General features: G+C 29.1%; 1 protein-coding gene across 2 annotated transcripts in view; it reads right to left on the reverse strand.

Moving 5' to 3' along the window:
* Positions 1 to 17,997, reverse strand: part of LOC145185989 (uncharacterized) — a 58,449-nt gene that overhangs the window by 6,275 nt on the left and 34,177 nt on the right. For both annotated transcript variants that reach the window (XM_090098434.1, XM_090098433.1), the window contains 27 exons: positions 17,255 to 17,791; positions 16,589 to 17,074; positions 16,089 to 16,298; positions 15,297 to 15,785; positions 14,653 to 15,192; positions 14,332 to 14,535; positions 13,666 to 14,205; positions 12,841 to 13,380; positions 12,503 to 12,709; positions 11,847 to 12,389; positions 11,211 to 11,711; positions 10,911 to 11,120; positions 10,249 to 10,785; positions 9,371 to 9,592; positions 8,634 to 9,164; positions 7,123 to 7,656; positions 6,732 to 6,944; positions 6,122 to 6,640; positions 5,386 to 5,940; positions 5,087 to 5,302; positions 4,463 to 4,990; positions 3,805 to 4,347; positions 3,266 to 3,478; positions 2,605 to 3,153; positions 1,946 to 2,521; positions 674 to 1,429; positions 35 to 577 (listed from right to left, as the gene is read on the reverse strand). In XM_090098434.1, coding sequence (XP_089954560.1) covers positions 35 to 577; positions 674 to 1,429; positions 1,946 to 2,521; positions 2,605 to 3,153; positions 3,266 to 3,478; positions 3,805 to 4,347; positions 4,463 to 4,990; positions 5,087 to 5,302; positions 5,386 to 5,940; positions 6,122 to 6,640; positions 6,732 to 6,944; positions 7,123 to 7,656; positions 8,634 to 9,164; positions 9,371 to 9,592; positions 10,249 to 10,785; positions 10,911 to 11,120; positions 11,211 to 11,711; positions 11,847 to 12,389; positions 12,503 to 12,709; positions 12,841 to 13,380; positions 13,666 to 14,205; positions 14,332 to 14,535; positions 14,653 to 15,192; positions 15,297 to 15,785; positions 16,089 to 16,298; positions 16,589 to 17,074; positions 17,255 to 17,791 — 12,042 coding nt within the window. The remainder of the gene's footprint in view (positions 1 to 34; positions 578 to 673; positions 1,430 to 1,945; positions 2,522 to 2,604; positions 3,154 to 3,265; positions 3,479 to 3,804; positions 4,348 to 4,462; positions 4,991 to 5,086; positions 5,303 to 5,385; positions 5,941 to 6,121; positions 6,641 to 6,731; positions 6,945 to 7,122; positions 7,657 to 8,633; positions 9,165 to 9,370; positions 9,593 to 10,248; positions 10,786 to 10,910; positions 11,121 to 11,210; positions 11,712 to 11,846; positions 12,390 to 12,502; positions 12,710 to 12,840; positions 13,381 to 13,665; positions 14,206 to 14,331; positions 14,536 to 14,652; positions 15,193 to 15,296; positions 15,786 to 16,088; positions 16,299 to 16,588; positions 17,075 to 17,254; positions 17,792 to 17,997) is intronic.

The raw sequence follows: 17,997 nt of genomic DNA on the forward strand, positions 1-17,997 counted from the left end.
TCTTGCAGACAAAATGAAAAAATAATTCACACACCTGGCAATGCAGCATATATTATGGGTTGAAGAACTCGTTTTAAAGATTGAAGATCCTCTGGGAAGAAAAAAACATCCACTAGCTGTTTAAGATTTTCTTGTCCTGCCTCCTCTCCTAAGGCTATTAAAACTATTTTTACACCTATATCTTTCAAAGCTTGTGCCTCATCACTTAAGTCATTCATGTCTACAGAAAAATCACTGCTAGAAAATACAATTAGAGTCTTTGGAATGCTATCTCTAGCACCATTCTCTTCAGAGAATAAAGAAGTTCTTGCTATTTGAAATGCATTATTAAGTTTGTTTTCACCACCAGGATTCTTTAGGCTCTTGAGATAGAGAATAAAATCTTCATATGATGCAGCTGCATTAAGCTTTATAGAAAGAGCTGGATCTTTCCCATTTGTTACCACACCTGCATAAGTACTATCTACAGACATTTTATAAGACTTAAGAATCGAAGATATAAAATTGATCTGAGCTTCAAAATATTTGCCTGTTTTATCACCAACAATAAAACCAAGATCCAACTTATCTGATGACACTAAAAAAAAAGAAATAAGAAACTTGTTCAACTTCAACAACAGCATTAAACTAGAATAATTAAAAAATATTAACTTAACCAAGCTATTAGCCTTACCATACTCTATTCCAACTTGCTTTTCAAGCTCTCCAAGCACACCTGGTAATCCATTTAAGTTATCTGCATAGAGAATATTTTGCTTATTTTCGTCTAGCCAATCAGCTGACAAATCTTCATTTGAAATTAAAAGAGTAATTACTTTTATTCCCTTTGCGCTTAAGCTTCTTGTTATTTTTATTGGGTCATACATGTTGGTATCATCGAGGCCTGTGGTCAAAAGAACTAGTACTTGTTTTGAGTTTGCCTGGTATAGAAAGACATCATCATTTAAGTACTTAAGTGCTTTGTACAATTTTCTATCACCATTGCTAGAACCCATCATATATATTGCTTCATGAAGTGCTTGTTTATTGTTGTTTTTGTTTAACAAAAGATCAATATCTTCTGAAAATGTGAAGATACTTAAATGTGTGGTGTTTGCTGATAGTGAATAGCTCTGAATTGCAGCCTTCAAAAAGGCTTTTATATTTTTTCCAATTGACTCAGTGACATGCTTAGAAACATCAACTAAAAATGTTAGATCAATTTTCTCTTCTATTCCACATGCACCATTTTTTACAATATTAATATGCTTTTGTTGGAGACAAACATCACGTTTTCTCCAGCATTCATTAGCATATGTTTGTCCATTATCTCCACAAAGTGGTTCATAAGGAAGCTCATGTGGGCAGAATAGGCACAAGCATTGTGTTGTTTGCTTACTGGTGATTGTGCACTTTGAGAAAAAATTGCATTTCTTGCTGACACATGGATCTTTTAAAAGGTAAAACAAATTTGAATATATATATATATATATATATATATATATATATATATATATATATATATATATATATATATATATATATATATATATATATATATATACATACATACATACACACATACATACATACATACATACATACATACATACATACATACATACATACATACATACATACATACATACATACATACATACATACATACATACATACATACATACATACATACATACATACATACATACATACATAAATACATACATACATACATACATACATACATACATACATATATATATATATATACACATACATACACACATATATAAAATATTTTCAAATATACAGACATGCATGCATACATACATACATACATACATACATACATACATACATACATACATACATACATACATACATACATACATACATACATACATACATACATACATACATACATGCATACATACATACATACATATATAAACATAGTTTTTTATACCTGGTAAGAGCTGCTGAAAGACTGGCTGAAGCAAACTATTGAGTTGAGAAAGGTTTTCTACAAGAAAGTGGGAATGTTGATCACTACTTTGTTGAAATATATTCCCTTCATTTGATGAATCAAATGATATTGTCACGATCTTGATCCCAGCTTCTCTCATAATATTTATTTCAGCTTCAAGTTCCTTAATCTCAATAACGGATTTTATTGTATTAAAAAGTAATAAAGATTTTGGAACATTGCTTCTTACATGATTTTTTACACTTTCATCATTTTGTAAATTAAATAACTTTAATCGTACTTCCCTAAGTGCAGCTATCAGGTTGTTTCCAGGTGTTCTTGAAACTAATCTATTTACTGCAGACAAAGCCTGCTGATTATTATAAAGATCTGAAAGACGATACTCAATATTTACCTCTCTACCATACTGAACAACACCAACCTGTACCCTTGTTGGAGATTTGTGGAATAATTGGAGAAGATTAATGGTAAAATCTTTTTCTACCTCAAATACCTTTTTCGAATTAACAGGAGGGGTTCCCCAAATAATAATAACATCTAGCACAAGAGGAGGTGCTAAAAAATTTTTTTTAAAAAAAATTAAATGATAACTAAATATTGACAAAACGATTCACGCCTAACAGAAACAGTTCATTTACCTATAACTTGGGATATGGAGCTTTCGATTGCTCCAAAGAACATTGGAAGTTCCTTTGTGACAGCAACAACTTGACCAGTTGATGTAACAGCATTACTCCATTCTTCTACCTGAACATTGTTGAAATTCACTCCAATAACAACAATTTTCAATCCCTTGTTATATTGGAATTTTTCAAGCAAAAGTAAATCTGCATCAAAAGTTATAGAAGTTGTAAATAAAATCAAAACATTTTCCAATCCATTTGTCTTTTTATCAACAAACACATCTAAGTAGTCTATAAATGCTTTTATTTCAATATTTCCACCTAATAAAGGCAAATTCAATATTTCTTTTCTCAAGGTTTCTTCAGTCAAACTTTCTCTTACAGTGGAATGGTGATATATTTTTTTACCAATCAACACTATAGAAAATTGAAGATTAGGAGTTATCTTGAAACTTGGAATTAGGTTTAATGCCATTTTTTTAATGCTGCTGTACATTTCATCACTTACATGATCAGATGAATCAAATGCAAACACAAAGTTAAAACCACCAGTATTTTTTATACCTAAAAAATTGTTTTTATTCTTATTTTCTTCCTTAAAAAGTATTTCATTTGCAACTATTTACAAGTTCTTTACAATGAACAAAACAATACTTCCTCTCAATAAATGACTTACCACAAACTGTTGCTTTTAGAACATTTGTGGGTTGTTGTGTTATGCAAGATTGTCTTTTCATCCAACATAAATTAGCATAGCTCATACCATCATCAGCACATACTGGATTGTATGAGATCTCAGTGAAACAAGTAGGACAAAAACAAGATGCTGAGTTGTCTTGTTTAGTAACACAATTAGAGTAATGGTTACAAATTTTCTGATTGCATGGAGCTAAATATTTTTAATATTGTAATTAAGAAAAAAACAAAACACATTTTTGTACTTCTTTAAAAAAAAAAAAAAAAAAAAAAAAAAATGAGCATGTATTACAAACATTAAAAAAAAAAAAAAAATTAGAAAGATTTTTATTTTTATTAAAAAAAGAAGTAACTGGTCCTTATCACAGCGACCAAATATTTTTACCAAACCAAATATTAGTCTAATAGTAAATTTTGCAAGACATCAATGCACGCTTGTTAAAAAATTTTGATAAGAAACATTATATGGTCTTACGGTCACTTATGGTATGGTTTACACTTTCACATTAACAAACTTACATTTGGTCACAGCACTTTGAATTGGTTTTACCATTCTTTTCAAAACAGGCAAGTCTTCTGGGAAAAAATATGCATCCCCAATTATTTCTTTTAAAATTGGAGCATCTTCATTTTGACCAATAGCTACAACAACTACTTTTATGCCTTCTTTTTCAAGATCTCTTATTTGCTCATTCAATTTAAAAGGATCAGTTGTTTTGTGTGTGCCATCTATGAAAAGGAAAATCTGCTTTTCAACTCCCAGTCTAGCACCAGAACTGAAACTGAAAATCATTGGGCTCAGAAATTGCCATTTCTCAATGAGCACTTCAATTTTAACTGATTGTTTTACTTTTTCGAGCACATCAACAAGATCATTTTTGTTGGCAGTAAAATTAAACTGCTGTAATGTTTTGCCACCATACAGAGCAACACTAACATGATCTGCGCTTTGAGAAATTTTGAAGTTTTCAAGCAAATATTGAATTGCTTCGAGTTGCTTATAGAATTGTTCAATGGCTGTTGCACCAATTATGATAGCAATATCAGATGCAGAGTGGTTTGCTAAAGAAATTGTGCCTAAAGTTTTGATATCTTAAAATGCTTGAATAAATATAGAACAAAAATAACTCTTTACTATTGAGTATTTAGTAAAAAAAAAAAGTAAAAAAAAACTTACCAATAAAACTTCCAATAACACTTTCAACATCAGGATAAGCTATTGGCAAATTGAATGCATCAGGTACTATTACTGTATTTCTACAATAATCACTAAGCACCTTTCCAATAACAACTTCTGCTGTTTCCACACCAATATATTTAAAATTATTGATAAGATTGCTATCAAAACAGTTCTTTTTTATCAATATAAGTACTTTCTTGACATTATCACGACTTCCCTTTGATGAAGAAAAAACATCACTCTTTATGAAGTTCAGCAATCTAATCTCATTTACTTCACCTCCAAGTATTGGTAAAAAGTCTAATGCTGATGAAACATAATCTTCAGAAATTCCATAATTAAGTGGCACATAATTAATGATCTCTTTACCATAACTGATAATTCCAACATGAACTTGATCAGGAGATATTGTAAAAAGTAAAAGGACAGATTTAAGAAAATGTTTAATATAAGAAATGTCGACTATTTTTACTGATTCAGATGTCTCTACAGCAAACACCAGATCTAACTTTGTGCCAGAAAAGCCTTTTGAAATAAAAAGTAATAGTATGAATTCTAAAGACTAATAATAAGTTAAACATTCTTGAAAAACTCATACTGCTTACACACATCAAAACTTACCACAAGGACCATCTTTCAAAACTTCAATACTTAATCTGCTTTCACAAGAAGCTTGAATCATTCTGCATTTTGTAGCATAAGATTGCCCATTGCTACCACAAACTGGTGCATAGGGTTCATTAATTGAGCAAATAGGACAGACACAATCTACTTTTTTATAAATATTATCAACTAGACAAACACTATGATGCTTGCAAGGATTTACTGCACAAAGATCTAAAGATCACAGTTGTTAACCTCAGAAACAAATTAAATAAAAAATGACATAATAACCATAAGTAGAAGAAAATTAAAGTAACCTTTGTGGAGAGAATCTGCAATAAATCCACTGACATCATTATGTTCAAGGTCTTTGGCAGAAAACCAGGCATTTGCATTTGGCATGTTCATGGTACTATTTACTGCCACAACAACAAATTGAATATCTTTACTTTTTAAGCGATTTTTCAGTGTCAAAAAATCATTTTCAACCAGAGGGGTAGTTGTAAAAAGAAGGAGAGATTTTGTAGCATTGCTTCTCCTACCTTTCATTGGGTGGAAAAATTCCTCTTCTACAAATACTAATACTCTATTTAAATCATCACCATTGTTGCTAAGCAGATCTCTGCCATCTATGTTATAGCTAGGATTACTATTTATAGAGTTGATAAAATCTAATGCGTCAATTAAATTTTTTGTTTGACCAAGCTCTTTTAAAATTTTTAAATGTGGTACAGAGATTATAAATCCTGGCAAGACTCCTTCATAACCAAAATTAATTTTTTCTAAGACATCTTTTGCAACCATTTTTTGCTTTTCAAATAAAGGATGTAATGTTGACTCAAATACCATAGCTAAATCCATTTTTTCTTTGCCTGTAACAAAATACTTTTTAGTTATATCAGCTTATTCTATCATTTCATACAAATTCTATATAAATCTAAAACTCCATTAATCTAAGCACAAATTATTCAATCACAGCTTATTCAGAGTATTTAGCTTTGAGATTAAGATCAAAGGTAAAAATAAAAATAAATAATAATAAAAAAAACATGCTTAAACTCATCCTGAGCTCTTTTTCTAGTCTGCCAACGCAGTCAGTTAAATGATTAGGTCTACTAACAATAAACAGACCAGGTTTGTTAACAAAACCATGAGGGATTGCATTAGGAGTTTCTCCAAGGTAAACTGCTGCAACTTTTAATCCTTTTTGATGTAAATAATCAGCAGGTGGTAAAATCTTCACTTGATTTATAACGAAAATTAAAATTTGGTGCTCAGCAGACTTTATTCCCTTTAATATTTCACTTGTTTTATGTAAAACATTCACCAAGTTAGCTTCTCCTCCTACAGGCTTTAATTGATGAAAAAAATTAGCAATATTAGATTGCTGCATACCTGATGATAATGGCAAAATAATTTCAGCATTACTGCCAAATTTTATAATTGCTATTCTTGTATTATTGAACAACAAAAGGGAGTTTATGATGAAAGACTTCATTTTAGTCAATCTATCTTTATTGACACCATGTGATGTATCAAGTGCGTATATAACATCAACACTACCGGAAATTCCTAAAAAAGAAAAAGCATTAGACTATAAGTAAGAACATTTATGTAACTCATGTGTAATAAATTTGTCATTAATTTTGTTAACTATACAAACCACATGCTTTTCTTTTTATGACTTCTATCTCCTTTTTCATTTTGCAAGATTCTCTCTTTAATTTACATATACTAGCATATGTTTGATCATTACTGCCACACACTGGCTCAAAAGGTTCATCTTCAGGGCAAATTGGACAAACACACTCTGCTTGCTGGCCAGCAATCGAAATACATTTTGAAAAAAATTTGCATTCAAAACTTATACATTTGTCTAAAAAAGAAACACGAGATAAAAATAAGTTAAATAAGCAGCTAACACAATCTGCTGTAACTTAATTTTATGTAGCCACCATTTTAGTTTGATTTTACAAAAAAATTTTATGTAGCCTCCTTTTTGTTTGATTTTACAAAAAAAATAGAAAGTCTCATTTAAATAATTTTTTTTTTACCTGGTAATGTTTTCTCCAAAATATCTTCTTCGTTTACATTTTCCATGTTGACGAAAAACAAATCTTCAGGTTTCCTAACTAACTGATTTAAGTAAGCTTTATCAAATGTCTTGCCATAAGCGATAATAACTAATTGAATACCAAGGCTAACAAGTTTCCTAGCACTAGTAACTGCTGTAATATCATACATTGGCTCATTTACAAATAATAAAACAGCCTTGTGCACAAATGGTCGAGAGCCATATCTTTTAATGAAAACATTCTGTGACAAAGTTTCAAGAATGTGTCCTGCATAATTTGAAATACCAGGGTTATTTAAACTTTGGAGATTATATTTCACCAAGTCATAATCACTTCCTGTGTTAAAATCAAATTCAACAGTTGATGTGTTTGCATATGTTAGGACACTGACATGAGCATATAGTCTGCCTATCTTATACTTTCCTAGTAGTTTCTTGCCAAGCAATATCTGTTGCCTGAATTTTTCTTCTGAATCAAACCCAGTAAAAACAACAGCAAGATCCATAACTATGCCTAAAAAAAAACAATAAATCCAAAAAGATGGTAAAGCATAAGTTTTTTAAAATTTTGAAACTAGGACTTTAATTTATGACTGGTGTAACTTGAGAAATAATGTTGGTTTTAGGTTAGTATCACAAACAATTTGCAAAAGGCGAATCTGAAAACAACTTTTCAGGGGGTTGCGAAAGCGAAAGGTTGCCCAATAAAATTCTAAAATTAATTCTAAAATTAAAAGTTTTTTACTCTTGGTAAAGAAATTTATGGTTAAATAAATTTTTGTAAAATGAGTTTTGATTTTTTTAAACGAGATTATTCTTTTTTGGTGATTGGTTTTCTTTTTCGGTGATTGGTTTTCTTTTTCTTTTTTTTTTTCTTTTTTTAAGAAATAATGATAAAATGCAATAAAAAAAACTTTTAAAAGTTCTTCATTATCAGCACTTTACAGCTCCTCAGCATCTCTGTTATCTGGAAGATTCATTTTAAAATAATTTACTACAATTGGATTGCAATCATTAAACATCAAGATTTATCCAGCACCAGTCAAATTTGGGGTTGAATAGATAATGGTGGGCTTAGTGATCCAAATGGTGGGCTTAGTGATCCAAATGAAGTAGAAAGAGAAATACTGTTATCCAGATTTTGTGATGAGGACTTAAAAATGTTTAAAAAAATTATCATAAGTATAATTAAATTACAATTTTAAAAAATTTTAAAAACAATCCAAACATTAATATTAATTTTGATGGTAAAACTATAAATAAAAACATGTTGAAAGATGATATTAAAACATAAAATAACAATCTGTAAGTAATTTTGAACTCACTGCATAAAATCTTCTTCTTCTTTTTTTTTTTTTTTTTTTTTCATAAAGTTATTTAAATAATAATTTAGAAATTTTATGTTTGTTTCTTTGTATGTAAACACATGTGCAATATTTATAATATTTACATAAAAAAAATTTCTCAATAATTTATAGTAAGATTTCTCACCAGTGCCTCGTATTTTTTTTTCAACAACACCTAAATAGTTAGGTAGCATGTTGGCCCTAGTATAAACCATATCTTTAACTGAATCACTAGGGGCACCATCTATTGACACTAAAACAAGTTTAATCTTTTGAACCTCCAACCAACTTAAAGATAAAGATAAATCATCATCATCAGATGTTCCTTTTGGGTATTGGGATGTAAACATAAGCAAGACCTTTTCAGATAACGGCTGCATTGAAGGTATGTTATCAAAGATATCTTCTACTACATATTTTAATGCTTTCCTATAATCTCTTTGGCCACCTCTATGCCTTAAGTTTTTTATTACATCTTCAACTGATTCTCCTTTAGAAAATGAATGCTTAACAACTTCTGCTCCTTGGTTAAATACAACGACAGACTGATGCATAATTGTTCTGCCAAAAGACTTGCTCAAGGTTGCAGCAAAATATTTCACTTTGTCAAAATTTGATTTTGTCATTTCGTTAGAAGTATCAAATAAGAATACAACACTAATTGCTCTGGAAATTCCTGTTAAAGTTAAAAACAACAATAGAAATAAATATAAATATCAAAAATTATTTTTAAAAGTAGAAAGAAAAAAAAAAACTAAGTAAATAAATCTGTAAAACCTAAAATCTGATCACAGGTACAATAAATATCATTTATTAGTTAATTATCATATGTTAATGAATTATTGTTTGAGAAAAAAAAATTTGCTCAAAAAATATGAATACCACATGATTCTTCTTTTGCAATTGTAATCATTCTCCTTTCTTCACAAGCATATTTTCTCATGTAACATTCATTTGAATAAGTAACACCATTATCACCACACACTGGAGATATTTCACTATCAATGCACAAAGGACATACACATTTAGCATTTTGGCTTTCACTCGTGGTGCACACAGAATAAAATGCACAACTATTTGAATCACAAGTATTGGAACCATTCCCTAGAATTGAAAGTAATTCCTTTTTGTTATATTTTTTTTTAAATCGAAAAATGGAAATCAAAGCAAAGTCCTTTATTTCAGATGGAAATAAGAACCTTTATATCAAAACATGAAGATTTACAAAACTATGCAAATAATTTTTATTAATAAGATTATATTTATTAGTAAAATATATTTTATTAGCAAAATCTGCAGACCAGATTGTTACAAAAAGATTTATAATCTAGGTGATAAAAACCTAGTCATTAAGACAAATTTTCAATAAAAGCCTTTAGTATAATTTTTTATAATAAGATCTTAATACATTCACTGACTGACTGAGTTGACTCTTACACTGAAGTTTGTTATTAGGTGCCAACTACAAGTTAAGTTGTAAAATGTTCTTTTGCTATCTGTGTTCATATAATCTATGTTTTGCTATCTTATTTTAGAGATTTCTTTTAACTTATATAAGTAAATGGAAAATAACTTCCATAATTAACAAACGAATTAAAAATGATCTAGATTAAATATCTTAACATATATTTTGAAGTTTTGTATTACAATTAATTTATAAAGAGAAGTTGGTGTGGCAGAACAGTTTTTGAAATTGTTGCTTAGCAGTGAATGTGCTTCTTTCAGACGTTTTTAAAATACAAGTAACAAAACATCCTCACCAATTATTTTCTCAATAGCATTTTCCAAATCACCCAATGCAAAGGACAAAACGCTGGAATTCTCTGCTATGACAACATCATCAAAACTGTTGAAGTACTCTTTTGAACCATCAACTGATACAGCAATTGTGTGAATGTCAGGAAGATTTTCATTTAAATATTTTAAATCTGTTTTTGAATAGCAGTAACTACATGTAAAAAACACCAAAACCTTATTTACTGTTTCTCTTGAATCCTTTTCAGTAAAATACATCTTTTTAATAGATTGGATAAGTAAGTCTGGATCAACTTTGGAATTTTTAGATGCATTTATGTCATATATAGCAAACTTTGCATTATCAAATGATTGATCATCTTTGAACTCCAAAGACACATTAATACTTTTATTATTTAACATGATAATAGCAAGTTGAGTATGTTGCACAGAAATGTTATACGATAAAAGTGACGAAGTTGCAAAACGCTTAACAGCTGTAAGCATAGTAGCTTCAATATTAGTATCAAAGATGTAAAGTATTTTGATGCTTTTTGAAATACCTGTAATCAAACAAACTCAGTTTTAAAAAAATTACAGATTTTTGCAATACAAACATTTTTGCAATCAAAAACAAATGTTGCAATCACAGGTCATAATAAACTTATGCTAAACTTGAAATTTATACCACATGGAGCACTTTTAACAATTGCAATATTTTTTTCTTCTTGACAAGCATCTAGCTTTAATAAACAAGTGGAAGCATAAGTTTTTTTGTTTGACCCACAAACTGGATCGTAAAAATCCAATTGGCATGTTGGACATAAACATTTTACATTATTGTATGATAAAGATACACATGTTGAAAAGAAATTGCATCTCTTTTGAAAGCAACCATCTAACAATAAAATAGTAAATAAAAATCGACAGTTGGTTTCTTTAAATAAAAAGAACAAAAAAAAAAAAAACAACACTTCAAATTAATAACCTTTTGTAATAATGTTACGAGGATTATCTTTTGCATCTAGAACCATTAGACTATCTGTGTCATACATGATGTGTTCAATTTTATCCAATAACACAACAACTGACTTAATATTTTTTTTATTGGCTTTCTTCACTATCATGCCCAATGTTGAGTGGTCAAGTGATTTGTCTGCAAATAAAATAATATACTTTTTTGCTCCATTGGCTGGATTAAACAATTGATCAACAGCATCATCTATTGATGACAAAAGATCAGTTTGTCCAGATTTAAATTCTAGATTGCCTAGTACTTTTGATACATGGTGGTTGCTAATACCATCTACAAAAGAAAGAATAATGTCATTTCGATTACTACTTGAAAAAACACCAGCAAATCGAGTTGAAGTGTTAGATATTATATAATCTTTAAGCATTGCTTGAATATATTGAACTTGTTTTAACAGCACAGTCTGTGATGGTGCATTAATAATAAATCCAATATCAACTCTTTCATTTGCAAGTTCTAAAAAGAACAAAGTAAAAAAAAAAAAATAAGGAAAAAGGTTTTTATTATATTTTTGATAAAATTTTCTCAATAACTATTTTTAAAACTGGAGTTTTTTACAATTTCAAAAAATAAATATTTCTACTATTTTACCTGTAATTTCAGCAATTCTAGTTTCCAAATCACCTAAATTATTCAACAAGTCACTGTCAAAAGCTGCATGTGTAAACTTATCACCATCTGAAGATAATTCTAAAACATTATCTCTTATACTGCCTAACCCGACAACAATAACTTTAGTGCCTGTAGCTTTGATATGGGTCATAATTGCTTCAGAATTGTCTGTCACAATTTCATCTGCTGGTGGGAAAATAAGAAGTACCTGTTGAATTCCATCTTTCTTCTTAAGAAAATTGTTGTCTGCTAAATATTTTAGACCAGTTTCCAAGCTGCCATAATTAGATGATAGTTTAGTTTCATCTATTGCGTACTTGATTTTGTTGAGAAATAATATTTTTGTAAAATTCAAATCAGTTTTAGGTTCTGTTTCTCCATAAGAAACAAAAGCAACATCAGTTCCTTCTTCAAAGAAGTGCAAAGAAGCTTTGATAAAATCTTTTACCATCTCATAACTTTTTTCTGTCACAACTTTAGAATTACTCACCAAAAAAATTATTTTTAGGATTCCTTTGATGCCTAAAACAATTTTAATTTTTTGTTACAAAAATCTATCAAAAAATTAATCATAATTTTTTGTTATATGTCTAATAAAACTAAAATAAAAAAATTTAAACAAACTTATGCATTACCACATGCTTTGTTTTCTATCATTTCAATTGACTTATTTAATTGACATCCTTCAAAAGACATATGACATTTTGAAGCATATGTTTTGCCATCAGACCCACACACAGGATTTAATATATGCTCACATTTTTGGCAAACACATTCTGAACTCTGGTCTTGCTTTTCAATACAAATTTGATGCAATCCACATTTTTTCTCTGAACAAATATCTAAATATATACATACATACATACATACATACATACATACATACATACATACATACATACATACATACATACATACATACATACATACATACATACATACATACATACATAATTCATTTAAAAAAAAGAACCTTTTCTTAAAGAGTCTATAAACATTGGTTTATGATGATTCCTTGTTAGGACTGCATCGCCATAACTTAAGATCTTGAAATTATTCTTTCCCACCAAATCAGTTATCTGATTCATATCAACATTATCAGTAACAAAAATGCGAGTTACAATTCTTTTTAGCTTTGATGCTTCAATTTGACTTTGAATCAAAGATACAGATTTTAAGTTATTGGTTATCACCAACCAATGGATATTTTCTGCATCTTTTCGTTGACTTTGATGAAATATTTCTTCAACTTTGCTAATCACTTCTGAAAGTTTATATCCAATATCAGGATTTTGTAAAGAGGTTACAATCTGCTTTGTCTGATAAAAACTCACTATTTCATTAAGCTTTGAATAAACTTTCAAATCTTTCCCATAAGTTAAAAATGCAGGTTGAACACTATACCTTGATACTGTAACTGACTGAAGCAGTTCAATAATATCATTTTGAATAGCAAGGAAATTAGTTGAGTAAGGTAGACTGATAACTAGATTGGTTTTAACTGTATTTTTGGCTAAAAAAAAAGTTCTTCCTTTTTCTTTAAAATTGACAAAGATTTATATCTATAACACCAATTAATGAAGAAAAACAAAACATATTATAATTAATACTAACAACTTATTAGTAAAAGCTAGAAAATAAAGCTCATTATGCTTAGATTTTAACATTTTTTTTCTTTTGAAGTTTTATGACATGTACTAACAAAAATATATTTTTCTCTGATAAAAACTTTGTCATTAAAAAAATACTTATGCATATTACATCATAGCAACTAAATTTTCAATTTTCAATTTGGTACCTGTCAATGCACCCAGCATGTTTTCTAATACTGGTAAAGCATCTGGTAAGCCTTCTCCACTTTTTATTACAAAAGTGTTTTCATTGCCAATGGATAATATTTCATCAGGAGGAATATTCTCATTTATTGATATTGCAATCACATTTACATTTCTCTCTTGTAATGCTTTTCTTTGCTTCACAATTTCATTGTATTCTGGTCTTGAACTTTTACTTGACAATAAAATGACCATCACTTTTGTAAATCCTGGATCACCAGTAAAAAATAAAGATCCTTCTCTAAGAACAACAACTAAATCTCGCTCTCCTTTAAATTCGGGAACTTTTATTTTGGATGCACTTTTAATTTTTACGTTACTATCCATATGTAAGAGTTCAATACTACTACTGAACTTTGCAATACCCACTTTTGATTTTTTTTCAGGAGATACAAACAATAGCTGAGATGCATCCAAGAAACTTAACATCTTTCTAAAAGTTTCTTTTGTTGTTTGTTTTGAAATGTCAAGTGCATAGATTATTTCAAATTCTTTTGTTAAACCTGTTTAAAAGACAATTTGTCAATTTATTGAGAGCCAAAAGGAAACAACTTTCTTAAGTTTTTTTATAAGTTAAAATTAACATTAGTTTTAAATAACTGTTTGAGATAAACAATGGTCAAACTTACCACATGCTGTATCCTTAACAATACTATGATTATTTTTCTGCAAACATGAGTTTTTTTCAAAATAGCATTTGCTTGCATATGTATGACCATCTGTAGAACACACAGGTTTGTAAAGTTCATTGCAAGTTGGACAAGTGCACTGTTTACCTTGGAGGAGTGTAGGCAAACATTTACCATATTTATGACATTCTGACACACATGAAGCTGCACAATAAATAAAGAGATGTACCAAATGAAACTTTCAAAATCATCTCTCTTAAAATTATAATTAGTAAAAAAGTATTTAGTAAAATAATTTGCTTATTTGCATTAAGAAATTACCTGGCTTAAACAATTCTTTTTGCACCTCTGATATTTTCTCAAAAACCTCAAAAGCAGTCTTTGGTAAAAAAAGTGAGCTTTTCACTGAAGAAACTTGTAATAAAGTTGAAGGCTCAACATTTGAGCCATAACCAACAACAACAACCTTTGCGTCGAGTGTCAAGAGTTTCTCCATTTTTACATAGTCTGAATTATCATCAGTAGCAAAAAACAAAATGGCTTTATGAGCATTTTCATTAGCTTCCATAAATAAATCATTTCTTAAAAGAAGTATTAACTCTTCAGCATTAAAGCCTTCTTCTTGTAGAGTCAAAACTGATAAAACACTTTGAAGTTGAGTGTGTATTTGTAAAGAGCTTAATCTTCTGATAATCTTTGATGTGTTGCCATAAGAAACAATGCCAACTCTTACTTTATCAGGAGAGATGGTTAAGTTAAAAGTTAACTGTTTAACAAACTGAACTAGGACAGAAAAATCAGCTTGTCGATTCTGCCCACCAGCGCCAATTAAAATAATCAAATCTAGTTTTTGTGGAACACCTAATATTAAAAAATTTTCATTGAAAAGTGAATTTGAAAACAAAGATAAACACTTTTAAATTTCAAGTTTGGAGGAAAAAAGAAAAAAGAAAAAAAGCATTAACCAATCCTTTTTGCAATTTCATCTGCCATTAATCCTAAAGATTTTGGAAGTTGGGTGATCACTTTAGTATCGCCTTCAGCACTTCTACTGATAGTTGTTGTCAGTATCTCTACTCCTTTATTTTGAAGGGCAATTGAAGCATGTGAAATATTTTCAGCATTCATTTTAGTAATGATAACCAATAGCATTTTAGATGTGAGATCTATGAAAACATTGTCATGCAAAAACTTTAACATCATTCCTATATCTGGCACACCTTGCAACTGCGGAAAATTAGCAAGCAGGAGTGATGCATCCTCTATACTAAGATTTTGAAACCTTTTTACAGTTTTACTATAGGATACAATGTCCAATGAAACAAATTTTGACTTCAAGTTGACTGTTTGCAATAAAGCACCAAGATATTCAGTAACTTTTTTCAGTTCAAACTCACTCATTGAAGATTCAATTGCAAAAACAATTTTTGTTGGAAAAGTTACTTCATACAGACCTTAAATTTAACAAAAATAAATTATTCAACTTTAATGTTGAAACTGATGAGATAACTACAAAGAATTACAAACTGAATTTAAAAAAGTATTATTTACAGAAGCTTCTCTTTAATTGTAGAGATCTGCTCATTTTAAATTGAGCTTTACATAAATTCCTTTGACATAAAAACAGCTTTGAAAAAGTATTTTTAACAACAACGTTTTTAATTTGCTTTTAAACTTTGTTTTTCAAGAAAACATTTCCGTTTTCTCAAGAAAAAAAAAAAAAAAAAAAAAAAGAAGCAAAAGTTAATATTACTTACTGCAAGGCTTATTTTCCAGTAAGTTTATGCTCATTCCACTTTCACAAGAGTGTGCTGCCATATGACAAAGGCTTGCATATGTTATTCCATCGTCACCACAAACTGGCTCGTAATTTAAAAGAGGGCATTCAGGGCAAACACACAATGTAGAACCATTCCAATTGTCAACACACACTTTATCAATGCTACACATGGAGTCCATGCATGGACCTGATATTTAAAAGATTGTTAAAGAGTTTTATAAAATTATATTATTTTTGAAAAATTATTATTATTATCTTTATCTATCTTTAGGATGACAATTTTCCTCCATTTGCTTGGCTCCATTGCTCCAGATTTTTCTTGACTCTATTGCTCCAGATTTTTATTGAGCTTCTTTGGTTGTGTATTTCTTATATTTCTTATGTTAAATATTTCTTATGTTTCTTATGTAAAAATTCCAGAGAGTAAAAATTTTCATTATTATCTTTTTTTCAATAAAAAAATTAAAAAAAACTTACTTTGAAAAGGTTTTTTGACAATTTCTTCAGAAAAATCTTCTAAACTTTTTAAAATGATTATATTTTCTTGCTTGCCAACTATAACTAGTAATTCATCAAGATGCCTTTGAGAAACCTCACCAATAATAACAAAGATCAAATGAGTGCTCTTCATTTTCTTTAAAACATCTTTTTCTTCTTCAGAGAGATTGTTTGAAAACTTTCCATAAAAAAACACTGCTGTGGTCTTGTTTGACTTCAGTAATGTATTTGCCTTTTTGTACAAATAAATGTTATTCTTAACATCACTATAGTATTTGATAGAAGAAATTTCTGTAAGCATTTTAGTAATTGGGGTCATATCGGATGCTCCATTATGGGAAATAATTGCAAGGTTTGTTGAAATAGTGTTAAGGCTTTTCAGTATGCTTAATGCAATATGCTTTTGTAAAGCAAACTTTTGTTCTGAGTTGTCATTAGAAACAAAAGTAAAAACAATCTCTGCAGCTGTAAAGTTAAAAAAAAATAAATAAATAAATCTCCCAAGAAAGGAAACACTTATTCATAATCATATTTATATAAAAACTGAAGAGTTCACTGCCAGTTAAAATGTCTTTTTGGAAGAACTAACTTTTAGAAGCATTTCATTCAAAAATAATAATAATAAAAAAAGAAAAAAAATCTCACCCTTAGAACAAAGCACATGTTGATGAACCTTATCATAAACATCAGGTAAATTTTCAGCTCCAGAAATAGATATCACACCCTCAGGCAACAACTTTTCAAACTGATTAATGGCATTCTGATTCTTATCAAATACAACAAAAGTTATTTTAGAAACCTCTTTCAATGACATTACAACAGAATTCAAAGAAGATTGTTTTTGAACATCACCACCTGTAAGCACAATAACTGATGAGGTTTTAGAGTTATCCATACCTATCATTTCTCGTACTATATCCAGAGCATTCAAAAGATTGCCTTTGCCACCATAATATTGAATCAAGTCTATTAAGTTATCCATTGTGTAATCTGAGAATTTTACCTCTAAAGATTTTATCAAGTTAACATTTTTACCTCCATATACAAGGATTGCTAATCTGGAATTTCTCATAAAACTTTTGTATGCTGTTTTTAAAAATAACTTTACTCGTTCTAAGTCACTGAAAGAAACACTACTAGATGAGTCCACAATGAAGTAAATATCAACATTTAAAGAGGAATCTAAAAATATAGAAAATTTTACCTTTACTTAATCAAAAACCAAAAATTTCAAAAGGAATGTTTTCAGAAAGTAAAAAAGTAAGATTTCAACAACTTCCATCAACTCAAAATTTATCAAAACTTAAAACCAGATGTTTAAAACATGATATTTTTGCCTCATTGCAACACATGAAACAATTGCTTTACATCAAAAATAAATAAAATTA

Source organism: Hydra viridissima, unplaced genomic scaffold, assembly GCF_058129835.1.
Source record: "Hydra viridissima isolate aposymbiotic clone 2 unplaced genomic scaffold, HvirCarnegie_v1 scaffold_9, whole genome shotgun sequence".
Lineage (NCBI taxonomy): Eukaryota > Metazoa > Cnidaria > Hydrozoa > Anthoathecata > Hydridae > Hydra > Hydra viridissima.